The sequence below is a fragment of the Salvelinus alpinus genome, chromosome 35 (assembly GCF_045679555.1).
Source record: "Salvelinus alpinus chromosome 35, SLU_Salpinus.1, whole genome shotgun sequence".
NCBI classification, from domain to species: Eukaryota; Metazoa; Chordata; class Actinopteri; order Salmoniformes; family Salmonidae; genus Salvelinus; species Salvelinus alpinus.
Window position 1 is genome coordinate 13,262,026 of NC_092120.1, and position 25,501 is coordinate 13,287,526.

Here is a 25,501-nt window from a genome sequence, read left to right on the forward strand (position 1 = left end):
TTAATATTTAGTAAGTGTATTTATGTGTGTGTGAGCGGGGTGGCTTTTGTAAGACAGGAGCTCATTGAAATAGCATTTGAATTACTAAGTACCCTAACATGAATGATCAAATGCACGATTTGCATTTATATAGTGCTTTTCACACTCCTTGCGCCTGACTGTATCCCCCATAATATCATCCTCTCACTCCTACCCTGTGTGCCTCGGGGTGGGTGTTGAGGTTGCCATTGAGTAGGGGCTGTGGCAGGGTGAGCGGCGGCACTGGCTGGGTGAAATGTTCCCGTCTCTGGCTGCTGTACTGCAGAGCCCAGTCCCACACAGGGGGCAGAGGGGGGTCTGAGGGGTCCGGGAAGGAGCCCCTGGGTACCAGGTCTCTCCAGCCGTTCACTGGAGTGTAACTCTGGGATAGGTTCTGGGAGAGAGAGGAAGGGATGGAGGAAGAAGAGGTGAGAGAACAGTGATTCGTCTGATTCAATCTGAGCTCATTCAAAAGTTATCGTTGAAGACAATATGAGCTGATGCATGTGTGGGATTAAAAATGACGTGGACTCGCCTCGCAAATCAACCGCTTTAATCTAAGATGGTTTATAGAATTTACGACTGTCAAACTTTGATACAGGTATTTCCAACATTTTCCATGTTAGCCTACAGTAGCATACCTACAGTGCATCTTATCTAGTACTACAGCTTCAGCATTAGCAGTGGTGTTGCTGAACATTGGCCTACCTGTGAACGTTTGCACCTCTCCCTGTGGCAGTTGGCCAGGAAGCTGCTGAAGAGGGGCAGGTGGAAGCTGTCATGGAGGGCCAGCAGGAAGTCCGCTGTCAGCTGGAAGCGGCACGGGTACTGGACCCACAGCTGCCACACACAGTCCAGGAAGAGCAGGAACACTGGCGCCTAGTGGGGAGAAAAACACAGGGTTATTAAGAAAGATGGGAGAAAGATCCCCAAAGACATATGACTGGCATTAAACACTGTGTCCTAATGCAAATAGTTTCCTTTCCTTGCCTTTTCCCCCCATGACCACTGACAGGTGAGTTTACTGATAGGTGGCAGCTTATCCTCTCACCTCTTCCTTATCGCTGTCCCTGTGGTAGTTGATGCGGCTGAGGAAGCGGTGTCCAGCCATCACCCACTCCTTCTGCACCAGACCCTGGAAGCCCACCCTGGTCCTGCAGTGGGGGTCACACATCACCTGGACCAGACTGGACACCACACAGGTCATGTCCCGGTCCTCCGCCTCTGCGTACAACAGGAGGAAATAGACCATCAATAATCAATTATAATTGAATACAGTAACAGTATGCATATTCAAGGCTCAGAGGATAAGAGACGTGTCCTTGAGTTTATCATCTACCCCAAACACACACAAAATAAAAGATTTGAGAAGGGTAATGCCTTGTATTAAAAGAACAACACAACATGACAATCCAAATGCCACAGTCTCACATCAGCCCTTTCATTCTGACAAAAAGTGCCCCCCTCTGTGGACTTGAATAGAACTTCTCCCGAATCCCCACATCTGGTTGGCAGGTTTTTTCTAACCACAGGCAGTAGGGAGTGTTGGCTGGGCCTGTCTGAAAATGCCATTGGGTCATTTCTCCAGTCATTTACTTGTGTTTAGGACACAGTCAGCTCTGTGGTTTTAGGGGGGTGATATACAACCCTCTTCTCCAAAAAGCCCACTTGAAACTGGCCAGGCAACACAACTCATACGGAGGAGGGAAAATCACAGAGCAGTAGCAGCCATTGTTCATGTGACACAGATTTCTGTTGACATTTCGGTCTGTGGTAGCTACCTTAGGCATCAACAGACTAGGACTGACTCTCACAGACCAATTATATGTGTCAGTACATGGAGTCATGTAATAATAATGTATGAACATAGTTGTATTTAGTCAAGAACGTCTGTAGCTTTGCCATAAGACTGTTCTCCCCATAATAGACCGTAATATTACACTTATCTCTCCAAGGCCGTGGTCTCCAGCCTGGGTGCCAGACTATTTATGTTCAACATCGCTAGTTCGCTACATCCTTGCCTTGTGTGGCAAGACAACCACAAGCTGGCTAAAACAGAAACAGACAGACTGGCACCCATTTTGAACTTCCAACACACTACAGTAAACTTCCACAACTAAGTGAGCCAGTCATCATGACAATATAGTACACTATCATAACACAATCTCATCAGACACAATAGACTACCACCTGCTGTATTAGCTGTGGTGTAAAGTACTTAAGTAAAAATACTTTTAAGTACTACTTAAGTAGTTTTTGGGGGTACATTTAAAACCAAATACTTTTCAACTTTTACTCAAGTAGTATTTTACTGGGTGACTTTTACTTTTACTTGAGTCATTTCCTTTTAAGGTGTCTTTACTTTTACTCAAGTTGGAAAATTGGGTCATTTTCCACCACTGTGTATTGGTGTCCAAGTAGAGTAGTGCTTCTACAGTAGGAGTCTCCTTCAGGGTAAGCCCTAACGCCGCTTTAATGAGGGACGCAGCGTGAATAATAAATGAACGGATTGAATATTCGGTGCTGCTTGGCCCTCGTCATGTGACTCACCTTGCAGCACCACGGTCAGGTGACCTCCGCGGAGCAGGCAGGCCACCTCAGCAGCTTTCCTCAGACAGCACCTGGGGAGGGAGCAGAGCAGCATGCTAATCAGGCTAATGCTATGCTACTGGCACAGTTCTAGCTCGTTTCAGCACATAGACGCTTCAACATCCATGTGTGTAAGCCTGTAAAAATGCTATGCACTAGGTCTTGGTCTACTGTGTAGGAATAGCAGGCTCACACACGTGTTGAATATATGAGAGCTACATTCAACATCCATGTGTGTGGGACTATTATAGCCTCATGCTAAAGGTATGTTCTGTAACAGTATGTTGGAGCATTCCAAATCTGCTTACATCTAATGTAACACAGTAAAGCCACATATTCAGCCAGGGATAGGCTAATGTGCTATAATGGTACATTCATACTACATCAACATTGCGCTACAGGCTATTCACTATCATTGCTAGGTAGACATAAACAAATCGACCAAATCAATGTAGGCCCAGCACATTTATTACAGATGATTTATTGCTTTGATGAGAAGCCAATCAGGACCTCTCACCTGGTGTAGTCCAGCCAATGGGTGCTCTCCAGCGTAGACAGCCATTTGTCATCTGGCACAGACACAGATGTGGAAATGTCTGTGGACCAACACAGAAGACAAAGAAACCTTGTTCATGTTTTTGTCGAAGGAGCCTTATTGTACATAAATTAGAGTGGGGATTTGACAAGTTTTAAGATATACTATTGCACCTGAAATCTTTAAATAAGATCCATAGCTCTACATATCAAATTAGTTTGGTTGTAAATAAATATCTTCTGAAAACATATTGTTTTAGTCTTAAAAAAAGATTTCACAATTGTTAAGGTAGTTGAAGTATGACATGATGAGTGAGGCCCATAGATTTGTGTGGTTGTTGTCGATCCACAATAAACCAAAAAATGTGAGCATTGTGTTGGCAATGTGTGAGCCATGGGAGTCAGTGACCTGTGGTGTGCCCTGCCCTGTCCCTGTGAACTCCACATCAGCACAACAGAGAGGGTGTTGTCTAGGAAACTAGTTGTCTCCTAGTCTAGGAAACAGTCTCTCAAAGATTTTTTGACATCTCACAGCATTAGAGGAAGAAGCGTCAGGAAGAACACGCCACCATCACATGGTGCTCACATATCGTAAAATATGAGTAGTGTACGCCAGGCATGGAAAAAGTACCCAATTTTCATACTTGTAAAGTAAAGATACCTTCAAAGAAAATGGCTCCAGTAAAAGTGAAAGTCCCCCAGTAAAATACTGCTTGAGTAAAAGTCTAAAAGCATTTGGTTTGAAATGTACTTAAGGTATCGAAGGTAAAATTATACATTATACATTAAACATTTCTTATATTAAGCAAACCAGACAACATAATTACATTTTTTATTTACGGATAGCTAGGGATTTGCGTTTAGTGAGTCTGCCAGATCAGAGGCAGTAGAGATGACCAGGGATGTTCTCTTGATAAGTGCGAGAATTAGACAATTTTCCTGTCCTCTTAAGCATTCAAAATGTAATGAGTACTTTTGGGTGTCAGGGAAAATGTAAGGAGTAAAAAGTACATTCTTTTATTTAGGAATGTAGTGGAGTAAAAGTAAAAGTTGTCAAAAATATAAATAGTAACTACTTAAGTAGTCCTTTAAAGTATTTTTACTTAAGTACTTTACACCACTGGTGTACACTTATACATTGATTTATTGGGGATTTTGTCTTGAATCCAAATCCGTAATTTCAGGAGGTAAATTGGTGTCTGGGGTCTTGTCATCTGGATGTGATCTCTACTAGCCTACCATCTCTGTCTCAGTAGCATTGTAATGGGAAGCACATGGAAATAGATTAACACCACTTTATGTCCTCTATAAAATCTGCATGCCCACTGTCCCTCAGGGCGAGTGCTCCTCCATAGATGCAGCGTAAAATCTGTGCTAAAGCAAATTCATTTGTCAACAAATAAAAAAGACGGCACGGGAGAGGCAAGGGGAGGGCTTGCCAATGAAACTGGCAACCCCACTCAAATGTCACTGGTTACAGGCTATCATGTGAAACGGAAACAGAATATACTCCTATGTTTAAATGCACTGTAGCAACATTTTGACCAACATCTTATCCAATGTGGGTCTTTGTTAGATACATTAAAACACGGACTAATACACTTGACTTTCCAAAAGGTGCAGAAGGTTTGTACTGACCTCCCAGACACAGAGCCCGTAGGCGGGTGTGTGCCAGCTGTATGTCTGTAGGTGAAGGCATCTCGTCTCCCAGCTCCACCACTACACATAGAGACTGGCCCCCAAACAGGATCAACTCCAGGTTCCTACAGTAACACCCCACAGGACAGACAGACAGGGAGCCCTTAGCATTATTCTCTGTGATTAGACATGTCACATTCCATTACTTTGTAACCATAGCCCAGGGCTAGTAAACGGTCTTTGCCCCAGGCTAAGCGCTGTCTCAGACATGCACAAGTAATAGCATTTCACAAAAGCCTGCTAACCTGTCCCATCTCAAGAATGGCCGGGTAACATGTACATGATTACAGGTTAGTTTTGACTTAAACATTCTGCTGTGAAGCAATAGCCTTTGCCATAAAAGCAATCAACAACAGTATGACTATGTTTATCTCTCTCTATCTTCCTCTGTCTCTCTCTCACACACACACACACAAACATGCACACACACCTGATGTCATCCTTCTCATGGTAGATGTTGTTCTGGAAGCTGGCCATCCGTAGCAGGTCACTGCCCCGAGGATGTCGCCAACACCAGCGCTGGACGACAACAGTCACACAGATTTAGACACAACGTGGTCTCAATAGTAATGGTTTTTGGATATGTTCTGAAATCCCTGGATGAGTTCTTAGTGACCAGGGCATGAGATTTTAACTGAGTTTTCTGACCTGACTGATATTGAGGGGTCATATGATGAATGGTAAAGTTCTACTTACAGGAATGACTGATATTGATGAGTGGTAAAGTTCTACTTACAGGAATGACTGATATTGGTGAGTGGTAGAGTTCTACTTACAGGAATGACTGATATTGATGAGTGGTAAAGTTCTACTTACAGGAATGACTGATATTGGTGAGTGGTAAAGTTCTACTTACAGGAATGACTGATATTGGTGAGTGGTAAAGTTCTACTTACAGGAATGACTGATATTGGTGAGTGGTAAAGTTCTACTTACAGGAATGCGTCCCTCGTTGAAGTGGGCAAAGGTCTTCTTCAGCTCAGTGTCTAGAACTTTCTGAGGGACCACGTTGAACTTGGGCAGACTGACATGAAATAGGATAAAATGACATTAACCATTGCAAGTTTAATGGGCATTTGGGTTAGGACACTGACTTTACACCAGGTGCACAGTGTGCGCAGGCTTCTGTTCCAACCCAACACTAACAGGACCAGAGTGGGAAACTATATAATATATTTTATATTTTCCACTAATGAAGTTCCAAACAGGTTAACCACCAGGAAAGTTTCAGATGGTGTGTGTATAGGCTACCTGGTGGACATCTCAAAGCGGTCATTGACAGAGCTGACCCTCCAGCCACAGGCCCCGGTCCTCTCCAGCTCCTGCTCCCAGTCCGAAGAACTATCAAACCAGTTCATGTGGGAGTCACGCCTACGGTTGCTCAAGAACTGCTTCATCTCTGGGGGGAAGAGAGAGGCGGTGGTGGAGAGATTTAGCTTTCCTTGAGAAAAGCCACACTGAAACATTGGTTATGCTGATTTGATGTGTATCACCATTAATTTAAAAAGTTATATCACACTTAAAGCTGCATTATGTAACTTTTTAGGCAACCTGACCAAATTCACATGGAAATGTGTGTTATAGATCTGTCATTCTCATTAAAAGCAAGTCTAACAAACGGTATATCTGTTTTATGTATGCTATTTCTATGGTGTCCGATCTTAAGTTTAGTTTTTGTGTCTTTTACTTTCGGTTTTGTACACCAGCTTCAAACAGCTGAAAATACTATATTTTTGCTTATGGAAAATATATTTCACAGCGGTTTACATGGTACAATATTTTCTACACTATACTTGCTTGTTTTGTCAGTACTGGCAGCTTCATTAAATACTACCCGCAAAACACCAGTCTCAACGTTAACAGTGAAGAGGCGACTCAGGGATGCTTGCCTTCTAGGCAGAGTTCCTCTGTCCAGTGTCTGTGTTCTTTTGTTCATCTTAATCTTTTCTTTTTATTGGCTAGTCTGAGATATGGCTTTTTCTTTGCAACTCGGCCCTAGAAGGCCAGCATCCCGGAGTCTCCTCTTCACTGTTGACGTTGAGACTGGTGATTTGCGGGTACTATTTAATGGAGCTGCCAGTTGAGGACTTGTGAGGCGTCTGTTTCTCAAACTAGACACTCTAATGTACTTGTCCTCTTTCTCACTTGTGCACCGGGGTCTCCCACTCCTCTTTCTATTATGGTTAGAGCCAGTTTGCGCTGTTCTGTGAAGGGAGTAGTACACAGCGTTGTACGAGATCTTCAGTTTCTTGGCAATTTCTCGCATGGAATATCATTCATTTCTCAGAACTAGAATAAACTGACAAGTTTCAGAAGAAATGTCTTTGTTTCTGGCCATTTTGAGCCTGTAATCGAACCCACAAATGCTGATGCTCCAGATACTCAACTAGTCTAAAGAAGGCCAGTTTTATTGCTTCTTTAATAGTTTTCAGCTGTGCTAACATAATTGCAAAAGGGTTTTCTAATGATCAATTAGCCTTTTAAAGTGATGAACTTGGATTAGCTAACATAACATGCCATTGGAACACAAGAGTGATGGTTGCTGATAATGGGCCTCTGTACATCTATGGTAGATATTCCATAAAAAAATCTGCCGTTTCCAGGTACCATAGTCATTTACAACATGAACAATGTCTACACTGTATTTCTGATCAATTTGATGTTATTTTAAATGGACAAAAAATTAGCTTTTCTTTCAAAAGCAAGGACATTTCTAAGTGACCCCAAACTTTTGAACGGTAGTGTATATATATATATTTAAAAATATATATATTTTATGACATAAAGGTCCAACCTTTATACCATTTAATACCAAAAAAATACAGTAATACAGTTTCTAACTTGTCTGTCTAACAAACCCCTCTAATGCTTTCAATATGTGAAGAGCTTCAGTGCACTGTATTAAAAACAGTATGTTCTTTATTTTGGGGGGGGGGGGGGTCTTTGAGAGCCAAAGAGAATACCTGTAAGCTTGAGATCTTATCAAGCGCCTGCATGCAATAGCAATGATTTCCAGCCTCATAACCCTTAAGACAAAAACAGATGTGTGTGTGTGTGTGTGTGTGTGTATTTGTTTGTGTGTGGATGTATGAATGACTCATAATGAAACGATTCCAAGTATTCGTATGACCTTTAAAATACTTTAGTTCTTTGTACTCAGAATGTACTCTCGTCAATGTGACTATTTTAATAAAGTATTCCAGCGTGCGTGTGACTCACCAACACTCCCCAGAGCTGCATTCTGGAAGGAGAGGACAGTCCCTGGCTTCAGAGGCTGGTAGGTCTTGGCAATGGTGTACGTTATCTGAGGAGGAGGAACAAGACTCAGTCTGCTGATCAGCATGACAAAGTGCATCAGCTTTGAACATGGAGGGAAACCCTGTATGCATGATCACAATGACCTACAAGACACATCCGTTTCTCTACTCACAGGGTACATGCTGCATAATAGCCATTTGAAACTCAAATCACAACCGTCTGAAGTAAACCTTCGAATAAGGAGACGCTGGGCATGCTACATGGTAATTATTATATAGGTGCTAAATATGCTTTGAATGTAATTTTGTAATTAATCACAAGGACTCAGTATACTAAAATATACACACACTTGCTGACAGAATACAGTGAATTTGGAAAGTATTCAGACCCCTTGACTTTTCCACATTTTGTTACGTTACAGGTTTATTTTAAAATTGATTAAATTAAATGTTTTCCTCATCAATCTACACACACTACCCCATAATAAAAGGCAAATGTATATATAAACAACTAAATAAAAACGTATTTACATAAGTATTCAGACCCTTTGCTATGAGACTCGAAGTTGAGCTCAGGTGCATCAGGTTTCTATTGATCATCCTCGAGATGTTTCTACCACTTCATTGGAATCCACCTGTGGTAAATTCAATTGATTGGACATGATTTGGAAAGGCACACACTTGTCTATATAAGGTCCCACAGTTGACAGTGCATGTCAGAGAAAAAACCAAGCCATGAGGTCGAAGGAGTTGCCCGAGGAGCTCTGAGACAGGATTGTGTCGAGGCACAGATCTGGGGAAGGGTACCAAAATATTTCTGCAGCATTGAAGGTCCCCAAGAACACAGTGGCCTCCATCATTCTTAAATGGAAAAAGTTTGGAACCACCAAGACTCTTCATAGAGTCATTGGCCAGCAGCATACCACCCTGCATACCACTGCTGGCTTGCTTCTGAAGCTAAGCAGGGTTGGTCCTGGTCAGTCCCTGGATGGGAGACCAGGTGCTGCTGGAAGTGGTGTTGGAGGGCCAATAGGAGGCACTCTTTCCTCTGGTCTAAACAAAGATCCCAATGCCCCAGGGCAGTGATTGGGGACACTGCTCTGTGTAGGGTGCCGTCTTTCGGATGGGACGTTAAACGGGTGTCCTGACTCTCTGAGGTCATTAAAGATCCCATGGCACTTATCGTAAGAGTAGGGGTGTTAACCCCGGTGTCCTGGCTAAATTCCCAATCTGGCCCTCAACCATCACGGTCACCTAATAATCCCCAGTTTACAAATGGCTCATTCATCCCCCTCCTCTCCCCTGTAACTATTCCCCAGGTCGTTGCTGCAAATGAGAACGTGTTCTCAGTCAACTTACCTGGTAAAATAACGGTAAAATAAAAAAATAAAAAATAAATAGAGCTGGCCGCCCGGCCAAACTGAGCAATCGGGAGAGAAGGGCCTTGGTGAGGGATGTGACCAAGAAGCCGATGATCACTCTGACAGAGCTCCAGAGTTCCTCTGTGGAGATGAGAGAACCTTCCAGAAGGAAAACCATCTCTGCAGCACTCAACCAATCAGGCCTTTATGGTAGAGTGGCCAGACGGAAGCCACTCCTCAGTAAAAGGCACATGACAGCCCCTTGGAGTTTGCCAAAAGGCACCTAAAGACTCTCAGACCATAAGACAGAAGATTCTCTGCTCTGATTAAACTAAGATAAAACTCTTTGGTCTAAATGCCAAGCGTCACATCTGGATGAAACCTGGCACCATCCCTACGGTGAAGCATGGTGGTGGCAGCATCATGCTGTGGAGATGTTTTTCAGCGGCAGGGACTGGGAGACTTGTCAGGATTGAGGGAAAGGTGAATGGAGCAAAGTATAGAGAGATATCCTTGATGAAAACCTGCTCCAGATTGGGGTGTTAAGGTGACCATATTACTGCCACACATATTACTGCCACCGTTTAGTCACGGGAATTGTGTTTCTCCAAGCTCTGATGCTCCCAAACTTGCTAACTGCCTGGTACTCAGCACTCGATTGTCCCTCTAACTACTTTGACATCAATGTAAATGTAATCGAAAATCTAATCAAACACTTCATGAGCGCCCATGAGCTTATGTTTATGCAATTGCATGAGAAAACAGGGTGATGGCCTCTATTAAAAAGAGGAGGATCCCATCAGCTTTCTATAGGCTAGGCCTACTATATTTATTTCTCAACTTTCCTAATATGAAGCACATTGCTTCTCTTTACAACAGGAGTATAGCCTACCTAACTGGCATGAAAATTAACTGTGGGAAAAGCTGCTCCCTTCACTATTTAAATGCATAGATTACATTTATTTTTTCCCCTGACACTGTTTTGAGACAGGTGCAGGATAATGGTCCATTCTAAATCAAAACAAATTTCACACATATATGTAAAGACAAGATTAAAATCAAGAATAGTCTGATGGGTGACAATATTAGCCAATAATATCACTTGTGAATTATATATTATCACTTGTGAATGATGCCCAGCTTAAGGCAAGTGTAACGTGTGCACTGAGAGTCGGGAAGCAAGTTCAGGGAATGAGTGTTTTAATAAATAAACATAACATACTCCAAAACACGAACAATGCACAGACATGAAACTGAAACAGAAACAAAGACGCCTGGGGATGGAACCAAAGGGAAGGTAATCAGGAAAGTGATGGAGTCAAATCAAATCAAATCAAATCAAATCAAATTTTATTAGTCACATACACATGGTTAGCAGATGTTAATGCGAGTGTAGCGAAATGCTTGTGCTTCTAGTTCCGACAATGCAGTAATAACCAACAGTAATCTAACCTAACAATTCCACACTACTACCTTACACACACACACAAGTGTAAAGGGATAAAGAATATGTACATAAAGATATATGGATGAGTGGTGGTACAGAACGGCATGGCAGATGCAGTAGATGGTATAGAGTACGGTATATACATATGAGATGAGTACTGTAGGGTATGTAAACATAAAGTGGCATAGTTTAAAGTGGCTAGTGGTACATGTATTGCATAAAGATGGCAAGATGCAGTAGATGATATAGAGTACAGTATATATACATATGAGATGGGTAATGTAGGGTATGTAAACATTGTATTAAGTGGCATTGCTTAAAGTGGCTAGTGGTACATTTTTACATAATTTCCATCAATTCCCATTTTTAAAGTGGCTGGAGTTGAGTCAGTATGTTGGCAGCGGCCGCTAAATGTTAGTGGTGGCTGTTTAACAGTCTGATGGCCTTGAGATAGAAGCTGTTTTTCAGTCTCTCGGTCCCTGCTTTGATGCACCTGTACTGACCTCGCCTTCTGGATGATAGCGGGGTGAACAGGCAGTGGCTTGGGTGGTTGTTGTCCTTGATGATCTTTATGGCCTTCCTGTGACATCGGGTGGTGTAGGTGTCCTGGAGGGCAGGTAGTTTGCCCCTGGTGATGCGTTCTGCAGACCTCACTACCCTCTGGAGAGCCTTACGGTTGTGGGCGGAGCAGTTGCCGTACCAGGCGGTGATACAGCCCGACAGGATGCTCTCGATTGTGCATCTGTAGAAGTTTGTGAGTGCTTTTGGTGACAAGCCGAATTTCTTCAGCCTCCTGAGGTTGAAGAGGCGCTGCTGCGCCTTCTTCACAACGCTGTCTGTGTGGGTGGACCAGTTCAGTTTGTCCGTGATGTGTACACCGAGGAACTTAAAACTTTCCACCTTCTCCACTACTGACCCGTCGATGTGGATAGGGGGGTGCTCCCTCTGCTGTTTCCTGAAGTCCACAATCATCTCCTTTGTTTTGTTGACGTTGAGTATGAGGTTATTTTCCTGACACCACACTCCGAGGGCCCTCACCTCCTCCCTGTAGGCCGTCTCGTCGTTGTTGGTGATCAAGCCTACCACTGTAGTGTCATCCGCAAACTTGATGATTGAGTTGGAGGCGTGCATGGCCACGCAGTCGTGGGTGAACAGGGAGTACAGGAGAGGGCTCAGAACGCACCCTTGTGGGGCCCCAGTGTTGAGGATCAGCGGGGTGGAGATGTTGTTACCTACCCTCACCACCTGGGGGCGGCCCGTCAGGAAGTCCAGGACCCAGTTGCACAGGGCGGGGTCGAGACCCAGGGTCTCGAGCTTGATAACGAGTTTGGAGGGTACTATGGTGTTAAATGCTGAGCTGTAATCGATGAACAGCATTCTCACATGGGTATTCCTCTTGTCCAGATGGGTTAGGGCAGTGTGCAGTGTGGTTGCGATTGCGTCGTCTGTGGACCTATTGGGTCGGTAAGCAAATTGGAGTGGGTCTAGGGTGTCCGGTAGGGTGGAGGTGATATGGTCCTTGACTAGTCTCTCAAAGCACTTCATGATGACGGAAGTGAGTGCTACGGGGCGGTAGTCGTTTAGCTCAGTTACCTTAGCTTTCTTGGGAACAGGAACAATGGTGGCCCTCTTGAAGCATGTGGGAACAGCAGACTGGGATAAGGATTGATTGAATATGTCCGTAAACACACCAGCCAGCTGGTCTGCGCATGCTCTGAGGACGCGGCTGGGAATGCCGTCTGGGCCTGCAGCCTTGCGAGGGTTAACACGTTTAAATGTTTTACTCACCTCGGCTGCAGTGAAGGAGAGCCCGCAGGTTTTGGTAGGGGGCCGTGTCAGTGGCACTGTATTGTCCTCAAAGCGGGCAAAAAAGTTGTTTAGCCTGTCTGGGAGCAAGACATCCTGGTCCTCGACGGGGCGGATTTCCTTTTTGTAATCCGTGATTGACTGTAGACCCTGCCACATACCTCTTGTGTCTGAGCTGTTGAATTTCGACTCGATTTTGTCTCTGTACTGAGACTTGGCCTGTTTGATTGCCTTGCGGAGAGAATAGCTACACTGTTTGTATTCGGTCATGCTTCCGGTCACCTTGCCCTGGTTAAAAGCAGTGGTTCGCGCTTTCAGTTTCACGCGAATGCTGCCGTCAATCCACGGTTTCTGGTTTGGGAATGTTTTTATCGTTGCTGTGGGTACGACATCGTCAATGCACTTCCTAATGAACTCGCTCACCGAATCAGCATATTCGTCAATATTGTTGTTGGACGCGATGCGGAACATATTCCAATCTGCGTGATCGAAGCAGTCTTGAAGCGTGGATTCAGATTGGTCGGACCAGCGTTGAACAGACCTGAGCGCGGGAGCTTGTTGTTTGAGTTTTTGTTTGTAGGCTGGAATCAACAAAATGGAGTCGTGGTCAGCTTTTCCGAAAGGGGGGCGGGGGAGGGCCTTATAAGCGTCGCGGAAATTAGTATAACAATGGTCTAGTGTTTTTCCAGCCCTGGTAGCACAATCGATATGCTGATAGAATTTAGGGAGTTTTGTTTTTAGATTAGCCTTGTTAAAATCCCCAGCTACGATGAATGCAGCCTCAGGGTGTGTGGTTTCCAGTTTACAAAGAGTCAGATAAAGTTCGTTCAGGGCCATCGATGTGTCTGCTTGGGGGGGAATGTATACGGCTGTGATTATGATTGACGAGAATTCCCTTGGTAGATAATGCGGTCGACATTTGATTGTGAGGAGTTCTAGATCAGGTGAACAGAACGACTTGAGTTCTTGTGTGTTGTTATGATGATCACACCACTTCTCGTTAATCATAAGGCATACCCCCCCGCCCCTCTTCTTACCGGAAAGATGTTTGTTTCTGTCGGCGCGGTGCATGAAGAAACCAGCTGGCTGCACCGACTCCGTTAGCGTCCCTTGAGTTAGCCATGTTTCCGTGAAGCAGAGCACGTTGCAATCCCTGATGTCTCTCTGGAATGCTACCCGTGCTCGGATTTCATCAACCTTATTGTCAAGAGACTGGACATTGGCGAGTAGTATGCTAGGGAGTGGAGCGCGATGTGCCCGTCTCCGAAGCCTGACCACGAGACCGCCACGTTTTCCCCTTTTTCGGCGTCGCACAGGGTCGCCGGCTGGGATCAGATCCATTGTATTGTGTGGAAGGCAGAACACTGGATCCGTTTCGGGAAAGTCATATTCCTGGTAGGAACGATGATGAGTTGACGTTAATCGTATATTCAGTAGTTCCTCCCGACTGTATGTAATGAAACCTAAGATTACCCGGGGTACCGATGTAAGAAATAACACGTAAAAAAACAAAATACTGCATATTTTCCAAGGAACACGAAGCGAGGCAGCCATCTCTTTTCGGCGCCGGAACACAAAAACGGATCGTCAAGGTGAGTCAAGGTGAGTCTGACGACACGCAGCTGTGCGCCACAATGAGCAGCCTAATGACCTAGAGGCCGGAGAGGGAGCACATGACGGTACCCCCTCCCTAACGCGCGGCTCCAGCCGCAGGACGCTGACCTAAATGACGATCCCGGGGATCAGGAGCGAACCAGTCACCTCTACTGAGGTGCGGGAAACCTGTCAGTCTGGCTGAGACGCGAGAGCATGGCGACCTAGAGCGCCGGAGAGAGAGCATACGTGACGGTACACCTCCCCGGCGCGTTCGGCTCCAGCCGCAGGATGCCAACCAAAGGGACGATCCCGGGGATCAGGAGCGGACCGGTCACCCCTGCTGATGCGCGGGAACTTGTCGCCGGCTGGGACACGGGAACCTGACAGACTGGTGATCCGGCTGAGGCATGAGAGCCTGACGAGCCGGTGGAAGCAGGGGAGCCTGAGTTCATGTGAGTCTGATGACACACAGGTGCACGTAATGATGGTGACAGGTGTGCGCCATAATGAGCAGCCTGGTGACCTAGAGGCCGGAGAGGGAGCAGGTGACAGCAAGAAACAAAGCCTTTTTCCCCAACTTTTTCAAATCATAGTCACACACCTCATGTAGCTTAGCCCATAGGCCTATATGTTTTGAAAAGGTTTGTGCCAAATATAATCTTAAAATTAAGCACATTAATCCTCTTTACAAAGGGTGTAGAGCCTAACTGGCATACATAAGCAGCGCGTGAGTTTCAAGTTTGGGGAAGATCATTTTCACCATAAAAATGCACATTTATAATAAAATCATTACATGCATAATCACATTTGTGGTCTCTTTTGATAATGGTGTTTTCCCACTAATGGAACATTTGTGCTTATAGCCTACTGCCATGTTCACATTTCTGCGCTTATAAATAATAGTTTATCAACATTTTAAGCTAAACGTTCTGATCTGTTGCATCAGCCTCATTGCATAAAAAAGCTTTTTTTGATGCTAGTGGTGTCACGCCCTGACCGTAGAGAGCTTTTTATGTCTCTATTTTGGTTTGGTCAGGGTGTGATTTGGATGGGCATTCTATGTTCCTTTTTCTATGATTTGTATTTCTGTGTGTTTGGCCGGGTGTGGTTCTCAATCAGAGGCAGCTGTCTATCATTGTCTCTGATTGAGAACCATACTTAGGTTGCCTTTTCCCACCTGTATTTGTGCGTAGTTGTCTACGTGTAGTTGCCTGTCAGCACTCATTTTTGTATAGCGTCACGGTTCGTTTGTTAGTTTGTTTAGTGTTCGTTCTTTGAAATAAAGAAGAATGTATGCATCCCACGCTGCGCCTTGGTCTCCTCCCTTTGACGACCGTGACAAGTGGTTGTATTAATTTGGGATCTATCGCATCCCACAACTGTCCAAGACTATGTTTGGAATATTTATTTCTCTCACAGAATAGGTCAACCTTTGTACTATGGGGGATAGTAGATTGACATAGGCTAATGCTTTAGCTGTTCGTTAGACATACTCATCTTGTTGGCTGACGAAACGCAAATGTGGACAGTTCTTCCAATATCTTCAATATGGAACTCGGAATTGGATAAGGACGCCCGCAGTTGCGTCCCCGATGTGTCTGTCTTCACTTGTAGCCTGTGAGGAAGATCCGATCGTGTGATGAGAGAAATATGAGTGAAAGGTGCTACGGAGCTCGCAGCACCCAGGGAGAAGGGGATTCTAATTATTATATTTAGCCCAAGAGCACAACGGCCACTGGCTGCAAAAGGCCTGGATTTCTTTAGAGGGCATTACGGCCACACAAAGGGGATGCCGCTGGGAAATTCGAGGCATTATCAAGTGCTTGTCAAATTGAATGAGAGACTGATGAAGTGTGTACAGCCTGAGCTGCACAAGCAGTGCTCATGTCTTTCAAGCAACTTTTTTCAAATCATCATTAGAGTTGAGTCAGGTAGCCTTACAATAGAAAATTCTAAATATATAGCCCAACATTTGTAGAACAACTGAAGTTAAATGAATAACTCTAAATTAGGCATATAGGAGTACCAATTTCTTTGTTAACCACTCAACACAGAATAGCCGCATGTGCACACTCCCTCAAATCATTTGGAGAAAATATCCTTTCTATTTTTTTCCAGCTTTGTTCAATTGTATTCTTCATACTATAAATGAATATAAAATAATGGCACGGAATTCTAAGCAAATCTTGTCTGCTAAATGAACTAGCGTAGCCCACAGCCATATGGCATAGCCATTTCAGAACCTAACATAAGGACATACATGGATTTATTGCGAAGGTGTAGGCTATATTACATGGATTTATTAGACTTTATAAAATGTAGATGTTCCAAAAGTCTGTACCAGTGGCTTGTAGGCTATGTGTGGAAGCCAGGAGTTGCTTAATGTGTTTATGTTAATTAACAGTAAATTACCATAAAACCGGCAGTTATTTGCTTGACAATCACCGGATGACAAAATTTCGTGACTTCCACAGCCCTACTGCAGAGCGCTCAGGACTTCAGACTGGGGTGAAGGTTCACCTTCCAACAGGACAACCACCCTAAGCACACAGCCAAGACAACACGTGAATAGCTTCGGGACAGTCTCTGAATGTCCTTGAGTGGCCCAGCCAGAGCCCGGACTTGAACCCGATCAAACATCTCTTGAGAGACCTGAAAATAGCTGTGCAGCGATGCTCCCCATCCAACCTGACAGAGCTTGAGAGGATCTGCAGAGAAGAATGGGAGAAACTCCTCAAATACAGGTGCCAAGCTTGTAGCGTCATACCCAAGAAGACCCGAGTCTGTAATTGCTGCCAAAGGTGCTTCAACAAAGTACTGAGTAAAGGGTCTGAATACTTATGTAAATGTGATATTTCCATTTTGAATACTTTCTGAATGCACTGTATACACGCCAGCACTCACACAGGCATGCACACACACACAAGCACACGCAGACACACGCACTACCTCCACAGCCTGTGTGTCGGGGGTGAGGCGGTCGAAGAGGAAGCAGAGAACACGCAGGTCCCGGCAGTACAACACCAGCTCCTCAGGAGTGAACTTCAGAGAGGAGCTAGCCGTCACCAGCTTGGTCCGGGATGGGCCCACTGGAAATTACACAACCATCTTACAGTCAAAGCCAGGTACACAGAACACAGTACACCACTGATGGTTCACAGCTAAAGCTTCCTGTGTCAAGCCCAGACTTGAATTGGGTTTAGGATATTACGATTGTTTATTATTTCATCATATTTTTTTACAAGTATATCTGGTGGCTCTCATAGCACAAAGGACTTTGGGACCACTACAGCCTGGTAGAGTTGTAGAAGAAGCCTTACCTGCTACAACCTTCTCAATGGAGGCCAGGGCCACATCATGATCCCCCAGGAGCACAGGGTCTGCGTTGTCCTACATACGGAGGGTTAGAGGGATGGTTCAAATATAGGTCAGTTTGTCTGATCAGGATTTTTTTACACCAATGAATGGATGGTCTGAAAACGTTCTATATGATGTTGTTGATTGTGATGATGATGATTACGCCCACAAGCCTTCTTCTAGCAATAATAGGGCATCATTACTACTTTCCTACTACGATACCAGGTGAGCTGTCCTTCAACAGTCCATACTCAGAGCTAGTCCAGTACTCACGTCAGGTTTGGGGCTGTCCTGAGGCACAAAGGCCACTCTGAAGTGGGTACAGAAGAGAGTGCCAGACAGCCATCCACCCCCCTCCTTGGCAGTTAGCTTCTTCCTCACCAACACAGCCCTCTGCAGCACACACTCTCCTGGGGAACACAGATAGGGGGTTTAGGCTGGAGCTTACTGAATAGAATACAACAACTTTGTTCACAGAGTGTTTTAAATATGCTTGATATATATATATATAAAAAAATAAAATAAAAAGTTAACAATTTTAGAACATCATGAGAGTTTCATCGTCAAGACTGAGCATTCCAAGGTAAAGTGATACATTGTGCAAAATACCAGAATGATTGTGTGTTTGAGGGAAGGGAGATGGTAACGTTGAGTGTTATGTATAACATAAATGTGAATGAAAGTAAACTTCAGCATGGAGTTTATCAAGGGTCTGGGAGGTGCTATTTTCTCAGCTATGTCAGCCACTGAATGGTTGAGTCAGATGTAGTTGCCTGGCATCCGGGTCCAGCTTGGCATTCGCCTCATATTTCCGATCACATTGACATTTCACATAAACATAATAAAATACGGTGTGTGCAACGAATGTGATGACAGTTCTACTGTACATAACATTTAGCTATGTTGTAAATAACAGCCCTTACATATAAGACCTCTCTCATGTACTTTGATCCGCAATCACAATTCATCAGCTTGTGATAAACTCAAAATCACTGAAAGAGTGTTTGAGAAAAAGGTACTCAGACACTAATTTTCTCTCTAAAACGGCACTCAACATTCAACTCTCTGAATTAGTATCTATTTCTTTACCTTCATACAAATATTTTAGCTCAGGCTGTCTACGTATCTATCAGTCTGTATCAAAATGCCAGCTGCTAATGTCTCAGTAGAGAAGGACCAATTCTCCTGTCCGATCAGGTCTGGATCTACTGAAAGATCCAGTGACAACTTCCTGGGGACACAGCTACTGTAAGGACTGTATTGAGAGCTACTGGGATCAGGATGATGAGAAGGTGGTCTACAGCAGCCCCCAGTGCAGACTGACCTTTATCCCAAGGCATTTTCTAAACAGAAATACCATCCTGGCTGATATGGTGGAGAAACTGAACAGAGAATTCCAAAGAGTTTCCTTTTATGCTAGACCCGGAGATATGCAGTGTGACGTCTGCTCGGGAAGAAACCGCAAAGCGGATATTTCCTGTCTGGTGTGTACGGCCAGCTACTGTAGGACTGCCCTCTAGCATCACGATGAATATTCTGCATCTAAGATGTACACGCTAGTCAAAGCCTTGCCAAAACTGCAGGAGAAGGTCTGCTCTCGTCATAACAAACTGCTGGACGAGTACTGCGAAGAACAGCAATGTTTCTGTTGTCTGCGTAGATGAACATAAAGGGCACGATACAGTCTCAGCTGAAGCAGAAAGGAGTGTGAAAGAGATTCCGGTGAAAATACGGTGGAAACATTCCAACTGAAGAGAAAAGAGAAGACATGGGAGATAGAACAGCTCAGAGAAGTCATGGCGTCACTCGAGAGCTCTGCACAGGCAGCAGCGGAGGACAGTGAGAGGACGTTTACTGAGCCGATCCACTCCATTGAGAGAAGGTGCTCTGAGGTGAAGGAGTCAATCAGAGCCCAGGAGAAGGCTGAAGTGAGTCGGGTTGAACTGCTCCTGAAGCGACTGGAGCAGGAGGTGGGTAAGCTCTGGATGAGAGAAGCTGAGCTGGAACAGCTCTCACAAAATATCAAATCTATTTCCTTCAGATGTACAAGGAACATTGTAACCCTGTCTCTGAAGATTTGCTGTGATTTTGGGGCGGTGAGGAAATCAGTCACTGAACTCAAGACAAAGTTGAAGAGCTACTAGAAGGGAGGGGTGGCGATAATACCATGGCAGTGAAAGATGTCCAAATACTAGTGCTACACAAACATATTTAAAGCAAGTGAGGAATCATTCCGTCATCGCAATTGTTGATATCAGTGCAAACATTGTCGCAAATACAAAAAGCAGCATGATAACAGAGGCATGTCTGTGTCAATGAACTCATTTTCCTATTTAGATTAATGAACAGACCCCTGCCTTTTCTCACTGTGGTGTTTTGGCCTCAAAATGAAGCCGCTTGTATCAACGCCAGTCATATACTATTCCATCTCAGTCTCCAACTTTATCTCATCAATATACTGTACTTATGAATCCTCATTTCACGTCAGATGCATTTTCCAATCCAAATGGATGACTTCCCTTCTGGGCAGGGATGCATTGGTGCATATTTACAGAGACTTTTTTTAATGTCAATAAAACTTGCAACTTAACCTGCTCTTGTCTAGTACCATGGGATACAGGGCCAATATATTTTCCAGATTGATACAGCTTGGGCTCTACAGCTATCAATATTAGTCTATTACCATGTTATTACGCCATACATGTGTTTAAATGCTTTGTTGGGAATGATGAATTTATGCAACATATTTTGAAATCTGTTTGTAATATTTAGTTTATGCTTGAAAATAAAAATGTGATTCCAGAACTCTAGAACAAAGCTTCCAAAAACAAGCCCATTCACCCATACAGCTCTCTCACATCTAAACACACTGAGCACACAGACACACCTTCTTTCACACAGCAGTGAGACAGCACATTTGTAATGCTCCCTCTCAGCAAAACAAAGCCTTTGCCAGCTAGACTTGGGTTTCCATGGCAACAGAGTCCAGGAGAGAGTAGAGGGGGAAAATTGCCTTTTTGTCTCTTGCAAGGGAAGTGTTGGGCCAGACACCATCATGGTGGAGAGAATGTTTTAATTGTTTTTAAGAACAATAAAAAGGATTTGGTGGGTTGTTAACAGGGCTGAATTCCTTCAAAACTAATTTTAAGGAACAACTGAATTCCTTCAAAATAACGTTTCAGGAAAACAAAAAAGCAATAAGTCAAAAACATAACTGCACAAAACATGCCATTTTTGGTACAGCTCAACCTCCTCAGATTAGACCTCAACCTCGGTTAAGAGAAGATTTTCAGGGATACCGAATTGCATAAAAAGAGAATAACAAGAAATCTTAATTTAACACATCAAATGCTTGATTATCCTATAAGAAAGGGAAGTGTGGTTGTAATCACGGTCATCACAGCTAACACTCCAATACTTCGCCCATTGCGCAAGATTAACACCAAAGCCTGGCAAAAGCTACAAAAAAATCTTCAAAGGGTCCCTCAGCGAAGCCACAAGAGGTGGGGTGTGTGAGCTGAGGACTGGAATCAAGCAAGGCACTGTGATTAGGCTATGTTTACGCCGACTTCGGTCTCACGATGCCGGATCAAAGTCACAAACCCTCAGCACAAGTATTCCCTTTCTAAAGTCCCGGACATATAGCTACGAATAAAAGTCTTGAACCAGGCGCCCTATGGACAATTTAGGTTTTAAACACAAATGGGCCCTTGTTTCTAGGATTGCATGTTACTCTGTGGCCAATCAGGCTCAGTGGGATTTGCGTGCTCCTTTTAATGGCTCCCCGGGTGCAACAGTGCTGAAGACACTTCTCAGGCATTGTGGCTCACAGATGTGAGAGAGGGGATAGGAAGTGTCTGTTTCTGGTTTGAGTTCTGGACTGGAGAGTCTGCAGGTAGTTTACATTCCCACATCATGGGAAGCTGAGGATTGAGTCACTCAATACTCTGTATACAGTGAAGCTGTTTATGAGACGACACTGGTAATTTAACAGTTTAAACAGTTTTACTTTCGTCCCACAGCGTGCAGGCCCCATCCCCACCACACACACAACACTCAAGTGCCTTTGTCTCTCTCTCTTTCTAACCCTCTCTCGCACACAAAAACGCATGTACACACAGACTCACATATGCACTCAGACAAACACATGCACAGACACTTACATGCAAACACACATAAACACCTGAAAATCCCCACTGTGGCTATCTTTCTCTTTGTCCATTGGTGTTCTGCCAGTGGATTGAACAACCTGAGAAATCGGGCCAGAGAGAACACAGCTGAATGTGATATGAACCAAATGCTCCATTTTCAATTTCATTTGTGTCCAACCACATTTGTTCTCCATTTTGTTCCTGTGTGTGTGCAGGGGAGACGTTTCTGGCCCTCTGCTAACCGATGGGAGAGAATAAGACAAACGGTTGTACCGGAGCAGTGTCATGAGACGTCTGATGAAACAACACACAGCTTTGTTTTCCTGAATTTACAGGACGTTTTGGGGAAAAGAAATGTATTCCCATTCAAAATCCTATTTTCCCTAACCTAAATATAACCCTAACTTCAACCCCAAACCTAACACTTAAGCCTAAAATAGCATTTTAACAAAATTCAGGACATGAAAAAAGTCCTGACTTTTCTAAATGTTTCTTGTTTTCCTACCTTGTCAGGACGTTCTGGTGACATTGTGGTCGTGATAATGTAGGAAAACATGTATACACATGCATACACACACAGAATGCACAGAGCTCTTCGCTACTTCTTTAGGTAGTTAGTGCGCTATCCAAATTGAGCTCATAAAGCATACAATTGTATATTCTTCAGAGATATTGACCTGCTCTTCTCTTGTCACTCAGCAAGGCCAGCAGTGACAGTCCAAAGCTTGACACCAACCCAAATCCAGTGTAACATAAGCGCATGGATCAGGGGATTGTGGTTATGCTCCGAGGAGGGTCCTGTCCTCTTGGCTTTGTCTGTGGATCTATAGTAGGCCCCTCACATTCAAAAAGGTACACAATCTATCTATCTATCCACCCATAGCTGTTTGCGCTGCCCTGACCCATTCACCCCCTGGAGCCCGTTCTGGTTTCCCCTGTCCTGTGTCTGAGTGTTATCTGAGAATGTGATGAATGGCACGCAGGGTTATATAGTATACAGTACACTGAGGCCTGGGACTGTTCTGACTGTCTGTGACATGCTGCAACGTGAGCCCTTTCACCCAGTTTGCTTCCACAGAATCCCCATTCCCTTGCGCGGTGCCTCTGTGAAAGTGTGTGTAGCACATTTTTCAGAGCCGAAAGTCAGTTTCCAACATGAGAGAACTCCTTCGCAGAAACTATGACAGTGTTTCCCATTTGGATGAATCCTTTCTGCCTTAATGTGAGGCAGGTTTCCATGACCAGCTGTGTTTCAAATCTGCCATGACATAGAACATTTGTCAGAGAAAGGGAAGAAGAGGGATGTGAGAGCCGGAGAGAAAGAAAGAAAGACAGACGTGCCACAGTCACGCCATAACAAAAACAAAAACTCAGAATGGGAACACAGTGACCCTCAGACAGAGTGGGAGAGTCTGGAAAGAATGAGATAAAAACTGTTTCTGAACCAGACAGAAAAAGTGAATGAAGTGGGAAGTGAGGGAGGAGGGACGGGGAGGGCTGTGTCTAGGTCAGCGGTACAAGGTGGAAGTGAGAGCTGAAAGTGAAAGGGACAAGGAAACACACACACTGCTCCCACAGAGGTGCTGTGAATAACTGCTGATATGAAACGGTAGAGATTAGCGTGGCTCTGGAGGGGTCCTGGCCTGCCAACATTCCTGTTGGAAAGCTCATGCCGCGCGGCGTGCTGCTGAAACTGAGATTATGACCAGGGGCAGAGGCCTACAGCACTGCTCTCCACAGCACACAGACACACTGTTCTCACAAAGGCTACATTACAGTAGCTTAGCACTAGGATTTAGTAAGAAAACAGAGATACAGATGGGTGCAGTTTCAGAAGATGGACTTGCCTAAAGAGATGTGGCTGACGCTGTGTTTTCAGACCCACATGTTATGATATGCGTATAGCTACTGTATTTCTGACATGGAAATAGCATCATATTCATTAGCGCTCTGCAGTCTGGGTCTTACCTGGTAAGCAGCGCAGTCCAAACATATCTCTCCCCCGTGCGTTGACACCACTGTGACTCAGCATCCTCTCCTGCGGGGGGGAACAGAAAACAGCCTTGGTGTTATTACTGCAACCTTTTCAAAAATAATTAGAGAACAAACACTCATTTGATTTTGCTTCAACTCAAGATCTTCTTATTGACCACATTCCCCAACACCATAGCCAATTCCACAATGCTCCATGATGACTCTCAGTTTCCATGTTTTATTACTTGTTTTGCTCTGTACTGTATGATTTGATGCGGTCTCAAAGTACTCCAGGCTGTTCTGCTAGCGGCATAATCCAATCCCATAGAACCACAGGTTGCTATTACCGGACTACTGGCTAGCTGCTAGAACATATGGGCCCATTTAGGCTGAGCTCCCACCCCCCACAAAAGACCATTTACATAGGGTAGAAATCACACAATGCACAAGACATAGGCCTAGGCATTGAAAAAGGAACTGTTTGTTCTGGTAATGACCACTCAGGCGGTCCAATATAGAAACATGGAGACTGCTTTGGACTGAGGTCAAAGTATACAATGAATCTTTATGGTACTGACTACTCACTCAGCAATTCTTCACTGCCTACAAGGCCGCTATTCACAATCATATTACATTTTTGCTCCAGTTTAGTCACATATTTCTTGGCTTGCGAACTAAAAACAACTTACTATAATGTGTGACAAATACTCTTAGGCTACTATAACTCTTGTGACACACACAATGTAGTGGTGAAGTGAACTGCGTGCTAACATGCTAATGAAAACGTATGGCACTCTTCTGGTTAACTTTAGATTGACAGTGGCTAAAACCTTACGAGAGCGTTAAAACAAAGATAACCTTTGCTCCATAAAAGGGTTGTAAGTTCCACTCATTCATAGCGTAGCTGTTTGCCTTGTCTGTGAAACGCATATGCCCAACCGACCATATCAACAGAGGCCTAAACTCTAGAGCACTCCGCTAACATTAGCATGATGCTAGCATCATTTGGTTTTCAGCTTCTTTCCCATCATCAAATCACACAGCTTTTAAATTCTTGCCTCAGAAAGCAAGTGCTAATTCTCAAGTGAAGTCATGTGGTTAATCAATTTTCCAAATTCATTGGCTGCAGTTAGTGTGAGAGAAACCCCAACAAACAAACTGCCAACCCCCCCTAACAAAAACCTCAGAAATGGGCTAACAGTCCTTACTTTCTCAAAACAGAAGATGAAGTCCTGGGTCATACCAAGACATCCTGGACAGGGTTATTGTTCCACCAATTTTATTGACTCAATCCTCCTCCCAAGACCTGAGTTAGCAGAAGGGAATGGTGGAAAAACAAGCCTGTTTTTAAATTACAAGGGAGAACACTAAAACTTTACAGGGTTCTTGGTTTCTGCTCGCCAGCAGACCATTGTTCATGTTTGTTTTCATCTGGCTTTTCAAGTCATATGTTTATCCATTGTTTCAGCACCAAGTCCCCATTTATAACTAAAACATTCTGCATTCCTTGCTCTTTTTCGGAACTTATTTAGTTTTTTAAATCTGAAACTCAGTTCCTTGTATCAACCAATATTAACAAACGCTGTGTCTGTGCCTCGGGGTTGTGTTATATTTCGAAAGTTCAGTAAACATATTTGGATTCCAACAGCAGAAATTCTCCAAACTGCTCCACGAGCTAAAACTACATTGGAGGCTGAGTAAGAATAGAGTGAA

General features: G+C 44.1%; 1 protein-coding gene across 2 annotated transcripts in view; it reads right to left on the reverse strand.

The window, feature by feature from the left end:
* Window positions 1-25,501, reverse strand: part of LOC139564223 (myotubularin-related protein 11-like) — a 33,478-nt gene that overhangs the window by 3,133 nt on the left and 4,844 nt on the right. The window contains exons 2-16 of one of the 2 annotated variants that reach the window (XM_071383560.1): window positions 24,997-25,094; window positions 23,783-23,852; window positions 17,937-18,073; window positions 17,627-17,696; window positions 17,256-17,395; window positions 8,059-8,143; window positions 6,091-6,238; window positions 5,776-5,863; window positions 5,270-5,358; window positions 4,780-4,904; window positions 3,125-3,203; window positions 2,569-2,639; window positions 1,070-1,242; window positions 727-897; window positions 194-412 (exon numbers count right to left, since the gene is read on the reverse strand). In XM_071383560.1, the coding sequence (XP_071239661.1) occupies window positions 194-412; window positions 727-897; window positions 1,070-1,242; window positions 2,569-2,639; window positions 3,125-3,203; window positions 4,780-4,904; window positions 5,270-5,358; window positions 5,776-5,863; window positions 6,091-6,238; window positions 8,059-8,143; window positions 17,256-17,395; window positions 17,627-17,696; window positions 17,937-18,073; window positions 23,783-23,852; window positions 24,997-25,029 (1,698 nt within the window). In that variant the 5' untranslated portion in view covers window positions 25,030-25,094. The remainder of the gene's footprint in view (window positions 1-193; window positions 413-726; window positions 898-1,069; window positions 1,243-2,568; window positions 2,640-3,124; window positions 3,204-4,779; window positions 4,905-5,269; window positions 5,359-5,775; window positions 5,864-6,090; window positions 6,239-8,058; window positions 8,144-17,255; window positions 17,396-17,626; window positions 17,697-17,936; window positions 18,074-23,782; window positions 23,853-24,996; window positions 25,095-25,501) is intronic. The other variant, XM_071383559.1, reaches the window with a different exon arrangement.